The 20754-nt window shown below is 34.1% G+C and overlaps 3 protein-coding genes and 1 long non-coding RNA gene across 5 annotated transcripts in view; 1 reads left to right on the forward strand and 3 right to left on the reverse strand.

Moving 5' to 3' along the window:
* LOC138127863 (ly6/PLAUR domain-containing protein 6B-like) overlaps nt 1-20754 on the forward strand; it is a 161443-nt gene that overhangs the window by 134224 nt on the left and 6465 nt on the right. The gene's annotated exons all lie outside the window — the stretch shown is intronic.
* The window catches only part of LOC138127864 (uncharacterized), a 131745-nt gene that overhangs the window by 69417 nt on the left and 41574 nt on the right, over nt 1-20754 (reverse strand). The gene's annotated exons all lie outside the window — the stretch shown is intronic.
* LOC138129633 (zinc finger BED domain-containing protein 6-like) lies at nt 14649-16442 on the reverse strand. Of its 2 annotated transcripts, XM_069045926.1 has the most exons (4): nt 16183-16442; nt 15922-16118; nt 15672-15830; nt 14649-15608 (listed from the first exon to the last, which is right to left on the reverse strand). In XM_069045926.1, the coding sequence occupies exons 2-4, from the start codon at nt 16100-16102 to the stop codon at nt 14929-14931; spliced, it is 1020 nt and encodes a 339-aa protein (XP_068902027.1). In that variant the 5' UTR covers nt 16103-16118; nt 16183-16442; the 3' UTR covers nt 14649-14928. The 2 variants fall into 2 exon arrangements, with proteins under 2 accessions (XP_068902027.1, XP_068902028.1); XM_069045927.1 differs by having other exon boundaries at nt 15922-16442.
* On the reverse strand, nt 16620-20587 carry LOC138128177 (uncharacterized). The gene is made up of 6 exons (XM_069044360.1): nt 20540-20587; nt 19982-20490; nt 19339-19438; nt 19120-19212; nt 18917-19072; nt 16620-16814 (listed from the first exon to the last, which is right to left on the reverse strand). The coding sequence occupies exons 1-6, from the start codon at nt 20585-20587 to the stop codon at nt 16620-16622; spliced, it is 1101 nt and encodes a 366-aa protein (XP_068900461.1).

The raw sequence follows: 20754 nt of genomic DNA on the forward strand, positions 1-20754 counted from the left end.
TATGCATTACCTAGTACCACAACTTGGACACTTTTATATACAGGCTGTTTCTTAAAAAACGCCACAAGCCGTAGCTCCGTTATTTATTTTACGATATTAATAAGCAAAAAAAAAAAAAGTGGTTAAGAAAACACTACAAAACGACATTACATAATTCTTATGTCAAATTAGTGTCAATATTTTTTTTTAATTCGAAACATATTTTTTTATTTTTATTCTGGTAGAGAGTTTCTTTTTGATTTCAATGATGTCTAACATGTTGCCTTTTATGCAATAAAAATTCAAGAAAATAAAATTAATATATGAATAAATAAAAGATAGTTAAACTTGACGAGAAAATGTGTGGAAACAGTAATTGTTACAAAAGTGTGTTTAAAGCAGTGTCTGTCTATTATCATCTTCAGCTTTGACTCAATCTCTTCTTGATAAACTTCATCACGAATGAGATTCTCGGAATCTTCAACATCACTACCCAGTCTCTCGAGGAGTACGTTAAGCATGTACATTTGAAATTTGATGTGTTTTGTGCAATAAATGATTTGGTAGGCGTGTACTTCCATCGCAAGCCCGGCTAAATACAGCGTCATTTTTAAAATGAGAACAAAAAAATTTGCCTGACGAGGACACAACTTGTCCAAAATATGTTGAAAAAAATAAAGTTTGCTGTCGTTGTCACGTGAAGACATAATACGGGTGCCCCACACCAGAGGTATAGTTCATTTTTTAATGCTGTAGAAAAAGTCAGGCAGCCAAATATACACTTTCAATAGTTCACTAGATTACTATTTCAATTTTGTAAATTACTTCAATCCATGATGCCATATGCCACAATAAATGCATTAATGTCAATTCGTGTCACTGTCAATTAATTTAGAGGCTAGTTTGGTCAAGGGTTTTTATACTTGATTTTCGATGGGCTGCACACTGCACAGAACAAATTATGTTCACCGAAAAAGTCACCCTCATCCGTATTAGGAAAAACATGATTTTGAACATTTACAAACATGTCTGTGATGAACATTCGGAACTTAAGTTTGGTGATACGGTTAAAATAAAGAAGAGCAGATGTGGGAATTGGATGTAGGTATTGAAGTGACTGTGGAACCACTGATTATACACCTTGGAGAGTCTGATGACGATTCGGATTAACCGGAAGAATTCGAAGATGAGAGTTGATTTTTTAAATCCATAATATGTCTGAGTTATCGTTAATGATTGTTTCTATTTAAGTACTAACTTACTGCTTTTTTTATTCATGAATTCTAGATTAAACACATTATTAAACACGTTTTCTCATTTCAACTAAATTTTTTTATCGAATGTCAAAACCTTGTCAGACTGACGGAGATTTTGACAAACAGAATTCTTAGCGGCATCATGGATCCATATCTATTATAAATGAATTTAATGTATCTAGGCAGCCTTGATGACTGTATATTGGGTTGCCTGACTTTTTCTACAGCATTAAAAAATGAACTATAGAGCTGTGTTGATCAGGACGAACGTGTTGATTTGCCTCGACTCTCTCAATATTCTCAGTTTGATGTCGTTTCCGGCTGAACCACAGCTCTATGACGTTCATGCTGTTTTCGACCATATGGTTTTTGAGCAGAAGAACAAAGAAAGCAAAGACCGCCTGAAATCGTTTCATAGATTCAATTGTAACACCTCTGGGTAAAAATTACATAACACATTTGCAAGAAGAGTGGTCCGTACTTAAGCAGGTCTTCCATGCTGGGTGTTTGAAAGAAGTAGTAAAACTGAAGAAGTAACAGTGTCGAGTAGGTGATGAGCATTAACTTCACCAAGTGTTTGACAAATTTGATTTGATAAATGCTGCTGCCAATCACACGGACTGGTTTTAAGCAGTCATCTGAAAAAATTCTACAAGAATTTTTGATAAACTTACAGATCATTCGATTTGGATCCATCATTTAATTTCAAAGAAAAAGTCTCCAACACAAAAGACCATGACTATAACTGTCGAAATTGATTCTGCTTTGGAAATATTATTCGTAATTGTTTCCTAATTTGATCGATCAATACACCTAATGATGCTTCTCGGTAAAGTAAATAAAAATTAGATAAAAAAACCCAACCAATTCCACCAGAAGACGAATTGCGTCATTTAAGTTCTTGCGACACCCTGCATAGCCAAAAATTGTTTGCTTTTTCAACAATATTGAAATTTCTGCCATTGTATTTTATAAAAAAATGTATTTTCAATAAATTTACACCATTTCACTTTGTCAAATGTCAAATTTTTCGAATCAAGAATTATCAGAAACCATGTCAGTTTTCCTTTCATCTAATTTTTAATCAAAGAATCAGCACTGAAAATTTGTGGGTTGAATTTTGACACACCCTGTATATGTCGGAAAAGCATTGAACAAACGTTCGAAAAAAACTTATTAGAGAATTGAGAGCACATAATTCTACTTCGGAAGCATTATTGACAGTTGTTTTGCAATTGGACCAATCAACATATTATTTCAAAATGATTCTTATTAATGTGGACGTAATTCCAGATCGATATTGCTTGATTAGAAAATCGGTAAACAGGACTGGTGGGAGAAAAACGTTTTACTGTTTCCGATGTTTGGAACAACGAAATGGAAATGTCATCTTGGCATGAGCTATGTTTAACATTGTAATCTAAGAAGAAACTATAAATATTTTCTGGAACTTTTTATTTCTAATGTCATTCGACGAGATGTATTTGGGACTAGGGGTGTCAAAAATAAAACATCACTTCTGTTTTAAGCACAATATTTATTTGGTTAATTTGAAATAAATAGTGTTGGGGTGTTAAACAATCTGAAGGAGAAAACACGTTTAAGCAATTGTTTTTAATAACCAGACTTGGTTTTATGTTCGTTTATGTTTAATGTATTAAAACAAAAAAATTTAATTTAATCTTCGTACAAAAAAGATTGTACGACCCACTTGCGTGAAGACATCTTCGGCTCATTCGCGCATTAATTAAAGGCACTCGCTCCTTCGGCGGTCGTGCTTTAAAAAAATGCGCTCATGCGGGAACATGGTCTTCCCGCACTTGGTTCGTAAATAACTATAGTATCATGGCAACTTCATTCGTATACACTTTGGTGTTTATAAGGCCGTCTCACTTGAAATTTTTGACATTTCAATTCGGTCCCAATTCGCGTACATTAAAACTCTATTTTAATATTTAAATAGATGGCGCTGTTCAAGCTAAAGAATGTTTTTACCTGTCACAGGTGTAACATCCAGATAATAATAATATAACAACACGAGCCTATTCGAATGGAACGTTGTGTCAAAATTTCAAAGCAATCGGTGAAGAATTTTCGGAAATCTTAGATTTTGAACAAACGACCACTTACATTTTTATTTATATAGATTTTAATCTAATTGTTCTGTGCAGATTTTAAAACACATTCTAATACTAATTACATAACTATCTTAAGTAAGTAATAACATCCGTTCGCAAATTGATCCATTTTGAGTAGTTGGTTCATCATTTGTTTCAATTTCTATTGTATGCGACTCTTACAAGGATCGACATGACAGAGTAAAGAGTCTGGAATATCTGTGAAGTTAAACACAATTAAAATTGACGAGAAAATGTTCCAAAATGTGACTCACAAACAACAGTACTTTAAAATTTACGATGAAACGTTCCGAAAATTTCAGATGGATTGGATTGGCAGCATTCATTAAAATCAAAACTAATTTCTTTCTGTTTCTGGTGTTCCAGTTATACCAATTCGTATTCACTAATTTTAGTAACATATTTTCCGACTGCAAAAATAATTTTACCGCAGATTCTGTACAGTGCGTTAGTTTACCTCGCCTTCTAAAGATTGTCCAGCTGTAATTATACTCAACATGATAGACAGTACAGCAACGGCTGCCACGAAAGAGCGCCACAAAATTACTTCCTACAATTAGCAAAATTTTTGTCAAAATGTAATCAGCTGTAAGGAGAAATCTATCTTCTTTGCTTGTCAATTTCTTACTGATTTTGCGAACGTTGCGTTTAAATATTTATTATGATGACTACTTACTTGCAAAAATGAAAGTACAATACTTGTGCCGGCAACGATTCCCAAAATGACAAAGGGTACTATAAAATTACTCATCAGCATCAAAGAGTTACTTTTCCATCTACAAACAAGAAATATATACATTACACTAAACAAATTTCCAACCCCATTAACATTTTAGATGAAAAAGTGAACAAGAATTATTGATGTAAAGAAAGTAGAAGAGAAAAAATCTTTCAAAAGCATTACCGAATAAGATCGCAGTGTCTGTCTATTATTATCTTCAGCTTCGACTCAATTTGTTTTTGATAAACTTCATTACGAATGAGATCCTCCGAATCCTCAACATCACTACCCAGTCTCTCGATGAGTACGCTAATCATGTATATTTGAAATTTGATGTGTTGTGTGCAATAGATGACTTGATAGGAGTGTGCCACCATCGCAAAACCCGATAAATACGTCGTCATTTTGAAAATGAGAACCCAAAAATTCGCTTGACGGGGACACCACTTGTCGAAAATGTATTGAACAAAAATCTCTTCGCTGTCGTTGTCACGTGAAGACAGCATTTGGGTGACAAACAGCAGAGGTAGGGCTGTGTTGATCACGACGAACGTGTTAATCTTCCTCGATTCACTTAGGATTCTCCGTTTGACGTCGTTTCCGGCCGAACTGATGTCCCACAAGTCTAGAATGTTCATAACATCATCGACCAAGTGGTTTTTGAGCAAGAGAACGGTGAACACAAAGGCGCCCTGAAATAATTTCTTGCATACATGTGTGACACTTGTCGGTGCAAATTACATAACACGTTAGCAAGAAGAGTGGTCCGTATTTAATCAGGTCTTCTATGTCAGGTGTTTGAAAGAAGTAATAAAGCCGAAGGAGTAAGAGTATCGAGTGGGTGATGAGCGTTACCTTCAGCAAGCATTTGACAAATGTGAATTGGTAAATGCTGCTGCCTATCACACGGAGTGGTTTTAGGCAGTCATCTGAAAATATTCCACAAGAATTTGTTTATTTATATTTAACAAACTTACAATTCATTCGTTTTGGATTCATCATTTAATTTCAAAGAAACAGTCTTCAACAAACGATCACAACTAACTGTCGAAATTGATTCTACTTCGGAACTATTATTCGTAATTGTCTCCTAATTCGATTAATCAATACACTTGATAATGAACCAGTCGAGTTTTTCACTATTTATCGAAGTTTCGTCAGTCAGTGCTCTATTATGGAAATTAGATTTATTCGTAAGTAGGTACATAACATTTTTGGTTTACAATACAAAAATTTCCGATAATAATGCGGAATCTGGAATAGTGCCCCCAATGCTTGCAGCGTTTCCACGTTGAATAGCAAGGGAAATCCTCTCGAAAAGGATTTCCGATGACATTAATGAAATCGATGGGTTCTTTGGGCCTAGGTGTCAAAGCCTAACCCTTTAAATATGTAATTTGACGAAATAGTTGAACTATGTTTGCTATGTTTGCGTTTGCAAACCATTTCAGCGGCAAAACCTGAAATTTCAAAAGTTTTCAAAACGTAACGTGGACTGACTCAATTGTAAATCAGGTAAACGTAAACATATTCTTTCCAAGGAAGACTTGAAAAAAGAATCAATTAAATCAACATAATTAGAAAATTTCCAAAAAAGGAGTTGTTCTTAATAAAAAATTAAATTTTGGTATGAAACGACAGTTCTTGATTAAAGTATAAGCCACGTGTCTGCTAAGGAGTTCAGCTTTGTTTAAAAGATTTTCAACTGTAATTATAGTTTTTTCGACAGTGTTTTTGAAATCTTGGTCAAAGATTGGAGAGCCTAAAAGAGATAAACCTCCTCGGTCACAAATTTTAATACCTGGTGCTAAATTTTGAAATTCCTATATGACTTTTAAATCTATGTCTCCAGAACAGCAAAAGATCTCGCATTTGTTAAAGTTTAATTCAAGACCAATTTTTCTGGATAAATTGATAACTTTCTTAAAGTCGGACAAAACTACTTCTGGGTAATCAGCTAAGGTTCCATCATCTAAATACCAAATATTCAGTTGAGAATCCAAAAATAAAATAAGTGGTTGAATGGCAAGGCTAAAAATCATAGGACCGCAAGGATCTCCTTGCTGGGGGCTAGCTTTGAAGTCAATCTTCGTAAACAGTTTCCTGTAGCGATCGGTCTAATCCGTCTATCTTTCTTATGAAGGGCACATAAAGACGCACCATATAATAAATGACAAATTTCTGAAGGAAGTTGGTCAGACAATAAAAAAGATTTGTTAACCTCTTAGTCCCTGCTGACCTGCTTCACCCGCTGACAAAGATATAATATCTTTCAAGTATTGTGGTTTCATGGCATCTAAACCTGGTGAAGAACCGACAGGAAAGGAATTGCTCATTGACTATTAAAGAAAATTCTCCTGGTTTGAAAGCGTCCTGGAAAAAAAAGTTCGCTTTTGTTGTTTATTTAAAATAATAATGTCTGGTCTGTTATGCTGAATATGAATGTCAGTTAAAACTGTGCGATCAAAATATAATTTGTAATTGCCATTTTCCAAACAACTTTCTGGTGTATAACTATAATGTGGTTGTGTATTCTTTAATAAATTGAATTTAACAGCTAAATTCGTGTGTATAATTCTGGCGAATATATCATGACGTTTCTTATATTCGCTTTGAGCCAAAACGGTGCAAGAAGGAAGATGTGTTCAATGGTTTCCCCAATTATGATTATTATTGTTAACGTGGACAATCGAGAGTTATGTTGGAAAAAATCTGTAAACAGCAACTTTTTAGTGATTGAGGTGATCGGAACGAGGCCCCATTTTGATTTCAAATTTCGATTCTATGTTAAATTTTAAATTTAGAATGTCCTTTTTTCAATACTTATCTGTCATCGTTTTTGACCAATGTCATCTTTTTCACAAAAAAGCAGGATTGCAGAGCTTCATTAAAAAATTAATAATTAATAAAACTTTTAGTCTTTGCCTGAGGCGCCAATCTTATTTTTTTCAAAAAACAGACATTATATTTTCTTTCGTATGTGATTCCACGAGATAATTTTGTGACTAGGGATGAAAAACCATAACATCAATTTTATTTTACAATATTTATTTGATCAGTTTTAAACAAATAGTGTTGTAGTGTTAAACAATCAACGTATTTATCGTTCTGAAAGAGAAAAGCAAATCCGTATTCGAATCAAAACCTTTTATGGTTTTATTGCCAACATCCTACAATTCATAAATGACAATATGTATGTTTTGTGTTGTTTAGAGAAACAGGTTTGAATCAGTCGCACAGAACAAAAGTGGAGCACGACGGAATTCTGAATAAATCAATGGGAGAAGACAGAAGAACGTCGGACCCACACGCGACCCATGTGGTACTCCACCCATTACGCGAATGAAAACCTACAAATTATTGAAGCTAATCCTTCTATTGTTCCGTCTTTATTGTTACATCAAACAATTTTCTGTAAATTGTTTTAAATAGCCAACAATTTTTCTTAATTTTGCAAAATGCAATTTTACTTTCAATTTTAGCCTAAATCTTCTGTGCTTGATTTTAAATACTAGTGTACCTAACTATCTTAAATAGGAGAAAGTTTCAAAAACATCAAAGACGTATGTGCCTATTTCTTGGGTAAGAAACGAATCCATTTGGAGTAGTCTGTGCATCATTGAACGTATGTCTGTTTTAAGTTCTATTGTATGCGACGTTTATAAGGATCGACAGAGCAGAGTAGACAGCCTTGAATATCTGTGAAGATAAACACAATGAAAATAGTCCAGAAAACGTTCCAAAATGTGACTCACAAACATCAAGTTTAAAATTTACGATGAAACCTTCCGAAAATTTCGCTTGGATGGGATTGGCGGCATTCATCAGAATCAGAACCAATGTCTTTCTGTTTCTGGTGTTCCAATTATACCAATTCGTTGTCACTTATTTTAGAAACATAGTCTCCGACTGCAAATATGATTTTACATTGCGTTCTGAACAGGTCGTTACTTTACCTCGTCCTGTAAAGATTGCGCAGCTGCAATTAAACTTAACATGGTAGAAAAGACAGCAAGGGCTATCACAAAAAAATACCACAAAATCACTTCCTACAATGTACAAAATTAGCAAGAATAAATGATAATCAACACAATAAAAATGTAATCAGCTACAAAAAGAAATCTGTCCTCAGAATCATGCCAATTTCTTAATGAATTTGCCAACGTTAGAGTCAAAGAAAAAATAGTTATATAAAATTTCTTCATACTAAATTAGTTAATGTCTTACCTATTAAAAATGCTAATTTTCAATCTAAAAATATACATACGGCCTATATTGATGAAGACCGCACTAGTGCTTTATTAAGATTTAAAACGCCATAAAATAAATAAGTAGATCGAATCACAATGAAACGAGATGATAAGGCCTTCATCATGAATGATTAAAACTTACTTGCAAAAATGAAAGTACAATGCTTATGCCAATAACGATACCACCAATGGTAAATGGTATTATAAACTTACTCATCAGCATCAAAGTGTTGTTTTTCCATCTACAAACAAGAAATATATACATTATTTTGACGTCATCGCAATGGTGATGTCTTGGAGTGACAAGAAATAAATAATTGTTGTATTGATTTTACGGAAGTAGCTCAAACAAATTGATTCACATGATGTGATAGAAACAAAGTTGTGGCATAAAATTTTCCAATAAATTAGTTTAGTGTTATAGGAGTTGCACAAGACAGTCTTTTGGTTTAAGCGTTTAAGGCACGACGAGCCCAGCGAGGAACGGGTTCCACAACATGTCTTGTGACAGTAAGTTAACAACGAAACCGACAAAACCGAGTAAACCAACTGAAAAGAAACGAATATTTGACAGTTAAATTTACCTAACCAAATTGCAAGTGATGTATCGTTTACTTCTGGTAGTGGTTATTTGGCGAGAAAGTAAGAAAATGAACGTTGACGGAGTCGATAGCGACAGTGAAATTGACGAAGCGATGACTGATACGCCGCCGGACATTGCAGACGAAGCAAGCGCTGAAAAACAAGACTTGCTTCCGAAAAAATCTGGAGACCTCTATAACATTGAAAATGTCGACCATAAAGTCCAAGATTTATATTTCTGCGCTTTTTATGAAAAGAAAGCAAGTAAGACATTTTCACTGTATTTGCAGATTGATTAACGAGGGCGTAGCCCGGGTTAATCAAGCAAATAAGTGAAGAAAATAGACTTTCATAACGTGTTGTACAAACTATTTTTTTGCATATCTAAAAAAGTTGAGAAATTTGGTCTAAAAAGATTTATGAAAAATTACAAAAATAATAGGTATGCTTTAATAATCATCTCCAAGGAGACGGAATAAAATGGTGCAAAAAAGTACTACTTTCACTACGATTTTTCGTGCAAAAAAAGTGCTACTTTCACTACGATTTTGCGTGTAAAACAGTGCCACTTTCATTACGATATGCAAAAAAATATTATGCACTTTATGCATTACCTAGTACCACAACTTGGACACTTTTATATATAGGCTGTTTCTTAAACAAGCCGTAGCTCCGTTATTTATTTTACGATTTTAATAAGCAAAAAAAAAAATTAAATGGTTAAGAAAACACTACAAAACGACTTTTTTCAACATTACATAATTCTTATGTCAAATTAGTCTCAATATTTTTTTTTAATTCGAAACATATTTTTTTATTTTTATTCTGGTAGAGTTTCTTTTTGATTTCAATGATGTCTAACATGTTGCCTTTTATCCAATAAAAATTCAAGAAAATAAAATAAATATATGAATAAAATTTTTATTATGGGACAATCTTTTTTGTGTGAATCATTTTCCTCAAAAATTGATAAAACAAGAAGGAAAAATGAAACAATCCATCAATCTATACCTACTTCCATGGACTATGAGAAACAACCCGGATCACAAGATAGTCAACCTGATGGATCTCAACGATTACGTTGTACTCTATGTCCTGGAAAATCATTTAAGGATAATTACAGATTGAAAATTCACGTAGATAAGTATCATGTCGATAATAATCTATCAACTTTTTCTACTTCTTCTTCAACCGATTCAATAACAAAATTGCTAATTAATTTGAAACTTCAGTTACCAACTATTAGAAGAATTCCAAAAGCTTGCAGACATTTAGCTGCAGATAAATTAAGTTACATTATTAATAATTGTCTTTCGACCAAATCATTATCATCCTTTGAGAATCTTTTGCTTTTTTCGTATAGAGCTTTCAATGTAGCAGAGAAATCTGATAAGTCGTTGAATAAGCATATAAAAGAAAATCTTTCTAATTTTGAAGTACCTCAAATACGAACTGGTTCTAAGAAACGTACAAATTTATCATTAGCTAAGAAAGTAGAAGCAAAAGTAGCCGATTTTGATATCAGAGGAGCTGGTAAATTATTATTGTCCTCGGATGACTCATTAGCTTCATTCAACGAAGATGTTGCTGAAGAACTTAAAAAAAAACATCCTTCACCATCTCGCGAACTTTTTTTCCCAGACCCTTTCAAACCAGGAGACATTAGTTTAATAGTCAATGAGCAAAACGTTCGAGAAGCTATCAATTCATTTCCTGCCGGTTCTTCACCAGGTTCAGATGGCATGAGACCACAATACTTGAAAGATATCATATCTTTGTCAGCGGGTGAAGCAGGTCAGAAGGCACTAAGAGCTTTAACCAAACTGTGCAATTTTTTATTATCTGGGCAACTTCCTTCAGAAATCTGCCATTTATTGTATGGCGCGTCTTTATGTGCCCTTAACAAAAAAGATGGAGGAATTAGACCGATCGCTATCGGAAACTGTTTGCGAAGATTGACCTCAAAGCTAGCCTGTTTTCAAAGTCGAAATATTGTAAATTCGTATTTATCTCCACACCAACTTGGAGTTGCAACTAAACTAGGATGCGAAGCAGCAATTCATACCACACGAACCTTTGTTAATAACGATCAAAACCGTGGCAAAGTTCTTCTTAAATTAGATTTCAAAAATGCCTTTAACTCAGTCGAACGGGATTGTATTCTGAAAGAAGTCCAATGTCATACCCCACTTCTTTACCTTTATCTTTATCAATGCTATAGAAATCCTTCAACTTTATTTTTCGGTAATCATTTAATTTCTTCTTCTGTTGGAGCTCAGCAAGGAGATCCCTGCGGTCCCATGATTTTTAGTCTTGCCATTCAACCAATTATTTTATCTTTGGATTCTCAAATGAATATATGGTATTTAGATGATGGAACCTTAGCTGATTACCCAGAAGTAGTTTTATCCGACTTTAAGAAAGTTATAAATTTATCTCAGGAAATTGGCCTTGAATTAAACTTTAACAAATGCGAGATCTTTTGCTGTTCTGGAGACACAGATTTAAAAGTCATAAAGGAATTTCAAAATTTAGCACCAGGCATTAAAATCTGTGACCGAGAAAGTTTATCTCTTTTAGGCTCTCCAATCTTTGACCAAGGTTTCAAAAACACCGTCGAAAAAACTATAATTACAGTTGAAAATCTTTTAAACAAAGCTGAACTCCTTAACAGACACGTGGCTTATACTTTAATCAAAAACTGTCTTTTCATACCAAAATTTAATTTTTTATTAAGAACAACTCCATTTTGGAAATTTTCTAATTATGTTAATTCAATTGATTCTTCTTTAAAGTCTTGTTTAGAGAGAATACTTAATTTACGTTTAACTGATTTACAATGGCGTCAGTCCACTTTACCGATTAGATTTGGTGGTCTGGGAATTCGTCGCATTTCCGATATTTGCCTCCCTGCTTTCCTATCTTCAATTAATGGGGTTAAAAAGCTTGTTTCTTTATTACTAAACTCAAAGGATAATGAGCTTAATATTCACCATTATGATGAAGCTTTAGCAGCCTGGGGTGTAGCAAATGAGAACGAAATACCAACAATTCCACAATTTCAGAAAAATTGTGATAATATTAATATCAAAGGAATAATTGCCAATGACTTAATCTTTAATTCACCTAGAGACTTGGCTCGTTTTAAAGCTTTGCAATGCAGAGAATCAGGATCTTGGTTACATGCAATACCTTCTCCTAATATTGGTACTCTTTTAGATAACACTTCCTTCCAAGTTTGTATTGGTTTAAGATTGGGTTGTAATCTTTGTACACCTCATATTTGCAAATGCAATGCGAAAGTTGACGAAATTGGCACCCACGGTCTAAGTTGTTTCAAAAGCAGTGGTAGATTTTCAAGACACACTGAAATTAATTCCATTATCAATCGGTCTTTAACTTCAATTCATGTGAATTCAACTTTAGAACCAAACGGACTGTCTCGGGATGACGGAAAACGCCCAGATGGGATGACTTTAGTACCGTGGATTAAAGGTCAACCTTTGGTTTGGGACGTTACTGTTGTAGATACACTTGCAGACAGTTACGTATTGAAATCATCTGAAGTCTCAGGTTTTGCCGCTGAAATGGCTTGCAAACGCAAACATAGCAAATATAGTTCAATCATTTCGTCAAAATACGTGTTTAAAGGTTTAGCATTTGAAACCTTAGGCCCTTGGTGCAAAGAAGCCATCGATTTCATTAATGTCATCGGAAACCGACTTATCGCGGAATCAGGCGATTCAAAATCAAAGAAATTCCTTTTCGAGAGGATTTCCCTTGCCATTCAACGTGTGGAAACGCTGCAAGCATTCGGGGCACTTTTCCAGATTCCGCAATATTATCGGAAATTTTTGTATTATAAAACAAAAATGTTTATGTAATTATGTTATACTTAATATAAATTTTTATTTATTTTCCTAAATATTTATTTCACAAAAGTCAACGTGTTAGATATCATTGAAATCATAAAAAAAATTTTAACCAGAATAAAAATAAAAAACATATGTTTCCATTTAAAAAAAGAAAGTTGACACTTATTTGACCTACCTAATAATTAATGTTGGAAAAATAAAAAATGCAGTCATTTTGTAATGTTTTTTAACCATTGTATTGCCTTTTTTGTTTATTAAAATTTGACAATAAATAATGGAGTTACGGTTTGCAGCATTTTTTAGGAAACACCCTGTAGTGTGATACTGATAATAACACTACAAAAAGCATATCAGTTGATATTTTTGGTCTAATAATTCAACAACGCTAGACAATTTTCTAACCCAATTATTGGTCTGAAACATAAGCACGTAAGACATTTTTGATAATTTTAGATACCAATGTAAACAACAATTAGTGATTTGATAGTTAAACTTGACGAGAAAATGTGTGGAAACAGTAATTGTTACAAAAGTGTGTTTAAAGCGTTACCGAATAAAATCGCAGTGTCTGTCTATTATCATCTTCAGCTTTGACTCAATCTCTTCTTAATAAACTTCATCACGAATGAGATCGTGTGAATCTTCCACATCACGACCTAGCTTCTCGATTAGAGCTGGGCCGATACCGGAATTTCAGATACCGATACCGATACTCCGATACTAGCTTTCAGATACCGATACTTCAGATAAATGCATCTGAAATTTTATTTCACCTTGTTTTTACATCACAATGTAAATATCATGTAAAAACCATTATTCTTGAACTAGATTGAGTAGTAAATGAAACAGAAAAATGGATTATGGATAAATAAATTAATATATTTAATTTTATTTTATTACACAAATGAAGAATGAAGATTAAAACAAAAACACATTTCTAAATTATGGGTGTAGGAATATTAAAGGTACACAATAATGAAAAATAAAATAAAATAGTTAAATTTAAATCAGCATAACGCAAAGGGTAATTCTCCTTCAATATTTTGCGAAAAATTTAAAATCCTTTGCCTATTTTTCCAAGATCATCCAATTCTTTTTAAGGAAAATCAATTGTTTCACATGTTCTGCAGTCAAACTCGTCCTCTTACTCGTTACAATACAGCCGGTTTCCGAAAATATTTGTTCGGAAAATACGGAACCAGCTGGAATAGCTAGGTTATATGCGGCTAGTTTCTTTAAATGAGGGAACCTTATTTCCTTTTTCCAGAATTCCACTGGATCTGACTCCAATGGTTCTGTCCTCTCATGTAAATATACGGAGATTTCATTTTCAATATCGCGATCAATATTTTTATTTTTGCTAGTTGTACCGGTTGAATGTTCGTCTGATTTGTTTTTAGAAAGAAGTAATTTTTTGGTAACAGAAAATAATGTAATTGTGCCCGCTTCCTCGGTTTTATCAAGAGTATTAAACTCTTGATACTGTTGTGGTGATCTTTCATGATCATCAGCATAACGCAAAGGGTAATTCTCCTTCAACAAATCTTTAAGCTCGTCTTTTGTTTCATCTGAAAATAGTTGCGCTTTGTAGCGTGGGTCTAAAGCAGTGGCTAGAATATATGTTTCGTTGTTTTTTATTTCGCCAAACCTCTTAGAGATTTGGGATGAAATTTCCTTCGTTGCCGCTGTAACATCTGTATCAGCATCATCTTCAGTCAAATAATCTTTCATTATGGTTTTTAGTGATTCTATTAAAGCCCATACATCAGACAGACCCGAACTATGTTTGCTAAAACTTTTAGTTGCCTCATAAAAATGCTTTAGAATTTTTAGTACATTTTCTGCTAGTGACCACTCAGCCCTACTCATATTTTTAAAATTAGCAGATGATGAAACCATAGAAATAGCGCTCTTCTGATCCCATAATCTCTCCAACATTATACATATAAGTGGAGTCCCATCTTGTTGGTTCATCTTGTAGCAAAGTCTTCTGCTTCATTCCTAACGTTTTTTGTGCAGAATGAAGGGATTTCATTGAAGAAACTGAATATTTAAAGTGTGTTACTATTGCTCTTGCTGAATGCAGCATAGTTTTAATAGACCCAAAATTATTAAGGCATCCAGAATTCACAATCGCAAGGTGTGTACGGTACAACCTATATTTTCTAAGTGTAACTGTCTCATCGCGGCTTTCATGTTAGCGGCGTTATCGGAAAGTACAATTTTCACCCGTTGTTCTATACCCCATTCTCTGAAAGCTTCTCTTAGGTTCTCGGCTACTGAAACCGCATTGTGTGTTGCTCCTTCAAAGCCAATTACATCCAACACGACATGATTTTTTTTTAAAGTATTATCAATGAAATGTGCGTTTACGCTAATATAGTCGTGATTGCCTTTAGCTGTCCAAATGTCTGTGGTGACGGCAAAACCAAATGCGGTGACAGTATTCAGATGTTCCCGAAGTTTTTCTTTAGCTCGTCGATACAATTTGGGTACAACCTTATCGGGAAAATATTTGCGATTTGGTATTTGGTACTTAGGACATAATTTGTTAATTAAATGTTTAAAGCCATCGGATTCGACAAAGTTGAAGGGAAGTGATTCTGTACAAATCATCCTAGTAATGGCATTATGGATAGCTTGTGCCTTTGGATTATTAATGTCAAATTTTTTTGTTCTGTTTAGGAATGTTTGCAAAGTAGGTTGCATGACAGTTGTATCCCTGCTCTCAGTAGTGAGAGTAACAGAACTTGTACTAGCAATAGACGGCAACGATAATAAAGACATATTATCATCATGATCTGATTCTGAATCAAAACAAAAGGCAAAATAAAAAAATATAACATCTCACTGTCAATAAAAATTGTTACCTTCAGGCACAAACAAATTGGTAGTTGGGTCATCTTCCATTTGGGCGTCGTCAGCATCGTGTGGGTTTACTTCTTCTAGTTCTGCATTGTGAGCATCAAATTTAGAATGTAAAGTTTGAGATTGAGAAGTTTGGGCACTACTTAAGCTTCTTTTGATAGCTAAAATAAATAATAACTAATAATAACTACGATATGTCAGGTAAAATCAACTTAATCATTCAAATTATTAATGTTTAATAGGCTATCCTACCTGCTGATATTTCTGTGTTATATTTGGAGCATCGCTTTAAATGTTTCGTCAAATTGGAAGTATTAAAATTACCACTGTTATTACCTCCTCTCGAATACTGATTTCCACAATAGTTGCACTTTACTGTGTTACTCTTGTTCTTGTCGGTTGTTTTTGTAAAGTGCTTCCACACGTGCGACATTTTCAAACTTGTAATACTAACAAGTAATAAGTAATAAAGTATAAAGACTAATTAGTACCTAAACCTAAGTCACAACTTACAAAATTAAGATCAACCAGCATGCATCCAGATTCCAAACACCACTGAAAACGCCACTGTAAGTGTAACACGTCCACAAGTTATTGTCTAGCCAGTTTTCTTGGAAAACCAGCGTGGGCGCTTTCCGGCTTGCCGGTTGCTCAATTAAATTCAGATATTTTTCAGATAAAAGTATCTGAAAGTTTTTTGGTATCGGCACGTATCTGAAGGCCTGCAGTATCGGCCGATAACCGATACTGAGTATCGGTATCGGCCCAGCTCTATTCTCGATGAGTGCGCTGAGCATGTACATTTGAAATTTGATGTGTTGTGTGCAATAAATGATTTGGTAGGCCCCGCTAAATACAGCGTCATTTTTAAAATGAGAACAAAAAAATTTGCCTGACGAGGACACAACTTGTCCAAAATATGTTGAAAAAAATAAAGTTTGCTGTCGTTGTCACGTGAAGACATAATACGGGTGCCCCACACCAGAGGTAGAGCTGTGTTGATCACGACGAACGTGTTGATTTGCCTCGATTCTCTCAATATTCTCAGTTTGACGTCGTTTCCGGCTGAACCACAGCTCTATGACGTTCATGCTATTTTCGACCATATGGTTTTTGAGCAGAAGAACAAAGAAAGCAAAGGCCGCCTGAAATCGTTTCATAGATTCAATTGTAACACCTCTGGGTAAAAATTACATAACACATTTGCAAGAAGAGTGGTCCGTACTTAAGCAGGTCTTCCATGCTGGGTGTTTGAAAGAAGTAGTAAAGCTGAAGAAGTAACAGTGTCGACTAGGTGATGAGCATTAACTTCAACAAGCGTTTGACAAATTTGATTTGATAAATGCTGCTGCCAATCACACGGACTGGTTTTAAGCAGTGATCTGAAAAAATTCTACAAGAATTTTTGATAAACTTACAGATCATTCGATTTGGATTCATCATTTAATTTCAAAGAAAAAGTCTCTAACAAAAAGACCACGACTATAACTGTCGAAATTGATTCTGCTTTGGAAATATTATTCGTAATTGTTTCCTAATTTGATCGATCAATACACCTAATGATGCTTCTCGGTAAAGTAAATAAAAATTAGATAAAAAAACCCAACCAATTCCACAAGAAGACGAATTGCGTCATTTAAGTTCTTGCGACACCCTGCATAGCCAAAAATTGTTTGCTTTTTCAACAATATTGAAATTTCTGCCATTGTATTCTATCTTCAAAAAAGTATTTTCAATAAATTTACACCATTTCACTTTGTCAAATGTCAATATTTTGAATCAAGAATTATCAGAAACCATGTCAGTTTTCCTTTCACCTAATTGTTTTTACGTTGTTTGCCGATTATTTAGCAAACTAAGAGTTTTTGACCCCATACGTATTGACAGTTTTATGCAAATTTTTAATCAAAGAATCAGCCCTGAAAATTTGTGGGTTGAATTTTGACACACCCTGTATATGTCGGAAAAATATTGAACAAACGTTCGAAAAAACTGATTAGAGAATTGAGAGCACATAATTCTACTTCGGAAGCATTATTAACAGTTGTTTTGCAATTGGACCAATCAACATATTATTTCAAAATGATTGTTGTTAATGTGGACGTAATTCCAAATCGATATTGCTTGATTAGAAAATCGGTAAACAGGACTCGGGGGGAGAAAAACGTTTTACTATTTCCGATGTTCGGAACAGCGAGAAAATTTCATCTTAGCATGAGCTATGTTTAACATTTTAATCAAAGAAGAAACTATAAATGTTTTCCGAAACTTTTTATTTCTAATGTCACTCGACGAGATATATTTATTTGGGGCTAGGGGTGTCAAAAATAAAACATCACTTTTGTTTTAAGTACAATGTTTATTTGGTTAATTTGAAATAAATAGTGTTGAAGTGTTAAACAATCTGAAGGAGAAAACACGTTTAAGCAATTGTTTCTAATAACCAAAGGTTACTGCCTACTTGGTTTTATGTTCGTTTACGTTTAATGAATTAAAACAAAAAAATTTAATTTAATGTTCGTACAAAAAATATTGTACGAGCCACTTGCGTGAAGACATCTTCTGCTCATTCGCGCATTAATTAAAAGCACTCGCTCCTTCGGCGCTCGTACTTTAAAAAAATTCGCTCATACGGGAACATCATCTTCCCGCACTTGGTTCGTAAATAACTATAGTATCATGGCAACTTCATTCGTGTACACTTTGATGTCTATAAGGCCGTCTCACTTGAAATTTTTTATATTTCAAATCGGTCCCAATCGCGTACATTCAAACTCGATTTTAATATTTAAATAGATGGAGCTGTTCAAAAAGCATGTTTTTACCTGTCACAGGTGCAACATCAAGATAATAATATTATAACAACACGAGCCTATTCGAATGCAACGTTGTGTCAAAATTTCAAAGCAATCGGTGAAGAACTTTCGGAACTCTTAGATTTTGAACAAACGAACACTTACATTTTTATTTATACAGATTTTAGCCTAATTGTTCTGTGTAAATTTTAAAACACATTCTAATACTAATTACGTAACTATCTTAAGTAGGAAAAATGCATGTGCCTATTTCTAAGGTAATACATCCTTTCGCAAATTGATCCATTTTGAGTAGTTTGTTCATCATTTGTTTCAATTTCTATTGAGTGCGACTCTTGCAAGAATCGACATGACAGAGTAAAGAGCCTGGAATATCTGTGAAGTTAAACACAATGAAAATTGACGACAAAATTTTCCAAAATGTGACTCACAAACATCAGTAGTTTAAAGTTTACGATGAAACCTTCCGAAAATTTCGCTTGGATAGGATTGGCGGCATTCATCAGAATCAGAACCAATGTCTTTCTGTTGCGGGTGTTCCAATTGTACCAATTCGTTGTGACTAATCTTAGTAACATATTTTCCGACTGCAAACATCATTTTACCTCAGATTCTGAACTGTACGTTGGTTTACCTCGTCTTCTAAATATTGTCCAGCTGCAGCTATACTTAACATGATAGACAGTACAGAAACGGCTGCCACGAAAGAACGCCACAAAATTACCTCCTACAATTTGCAAAATGTTTGTCAAAATGTAATCATCTGTAAGGAGAAATCTATCTTCGTTGCTTGTCAATTTCTTACTGATTTTGCGAACGTTGCGGTTAAATATTTATTATGATGACTACTTACTTGCAAAAATAAAAGTACAATACTTGTGCCAGCCACGATTCCACTAATGACAAAGGGTATTATCAAATTACTCATCTGTATCAAAGCGTTACTTTTCCATCTACAAACAAGAAATATATACATTACACTACACAAATTTCCAACCCCATTACGATTTATGATAACAAAGTGAACAACAAGTATTGATGTAAAAAAAGTAGAAGAGAAATAGCATATTACACTATAAGTGATGAAAGTGCTTGATTTTTCAACGAGCAATACATGATATACTCTCGAGCGCCACCGAGTGAGGATAGTATTGCGAGTTGAAAAATCGCACTTTGATCACGAGTTGTGTATACTATTTTTTCCGACATAGCTTATGAAAATGAGTCTCAATTTTAAATTTCTTTATAATTATTTTACTCCCATATTTTTTTAATTTTCCGGATCTGGAGTTTCAATTAATGCAAATAACAGCGTTTTAAATTTTTATATTAATTAGTAGGTAGTAGATTGTTAAATAAATTTTCCTCACTAGTGAGTTTACTTTCTCCATTTTCCTCACTAGTGATGCAAACGGCTATTTTCCTCACTAAATTGAATGTTGAAAGTATCATTTTCATAATCGATGTTGGAAAAAAGTGTTTTTCAAAAGCATTACCGAATAAGATCGCAGTGTCTGTCTATTATTATCTTCAGCTTCGACTCAATTTGTTTTTGATAAACTTCATTACGAATGAGATTGTGTGAATCTTCAACATCACTACCCAGTCTCTCGACGAGTACGTTAAGCATGTACATTTGAAATTTGATGTGTTGTGTGCAATAGATGACTTGATAGGAGTGTGCCACCATCGCAAGAAATGGTAAATACAGCGACATTTTGAAAATGAGAACCCAAAAATTCGCTTGACGGGGACACCACTTGTCGAAAATGTGTTGAACAAAAATCTCTTCGCTGTCGTGTTCACGTGAAGACAGCATTTGGGTGACCAACAGTAGAGGTAGAGCTGTGTTGATCACGACGAACGTGTGAAGCTTCCTCGATTCACTTAGGATTCTCAGTTTGACGTCGTTTCCGGCCGAACTGATGTCCCACAAGTCTAGAATGTTCATAACATCATCGACCAAGTGGTTTTTGAGCAAGAGAACGATGAACACAAAAACGCCCTGAAATCATTTCTTGCATACATGTGTGACACTTGTCGGTGCAAATTACAAAACACATTTGCAAGAAGAGTGGTCCGTATTTGATCAGGTCTTCCATGTTAGGTGTTTGAAAGAAGTAATAAAGCCGGAGGAGTAAGAGTGTCGAGTGGGTGATGAGCGTTAGCTTGAGCAAGCGTTTGACGAATGTGAATTGATAAATGCTGCTGCCTAACACACGGAGTGGTTTTAGGCAGTCATCTGAAAATATTCCACAAGAATTTGTTT

This window comes from Tenebrio molitor, chromosome 4 (genome assembly GCF_963966145.1).
Source record: "Tenebrio molitor chromosome 4, icTenMoli1.1, whole genome shotgun sequence".
NCBI lineage: Eukaryota > Metazoa > Arthropoda > Insecta > Coleoptera > Tenebrionidae > Tenebrio > Tenebrio molitor.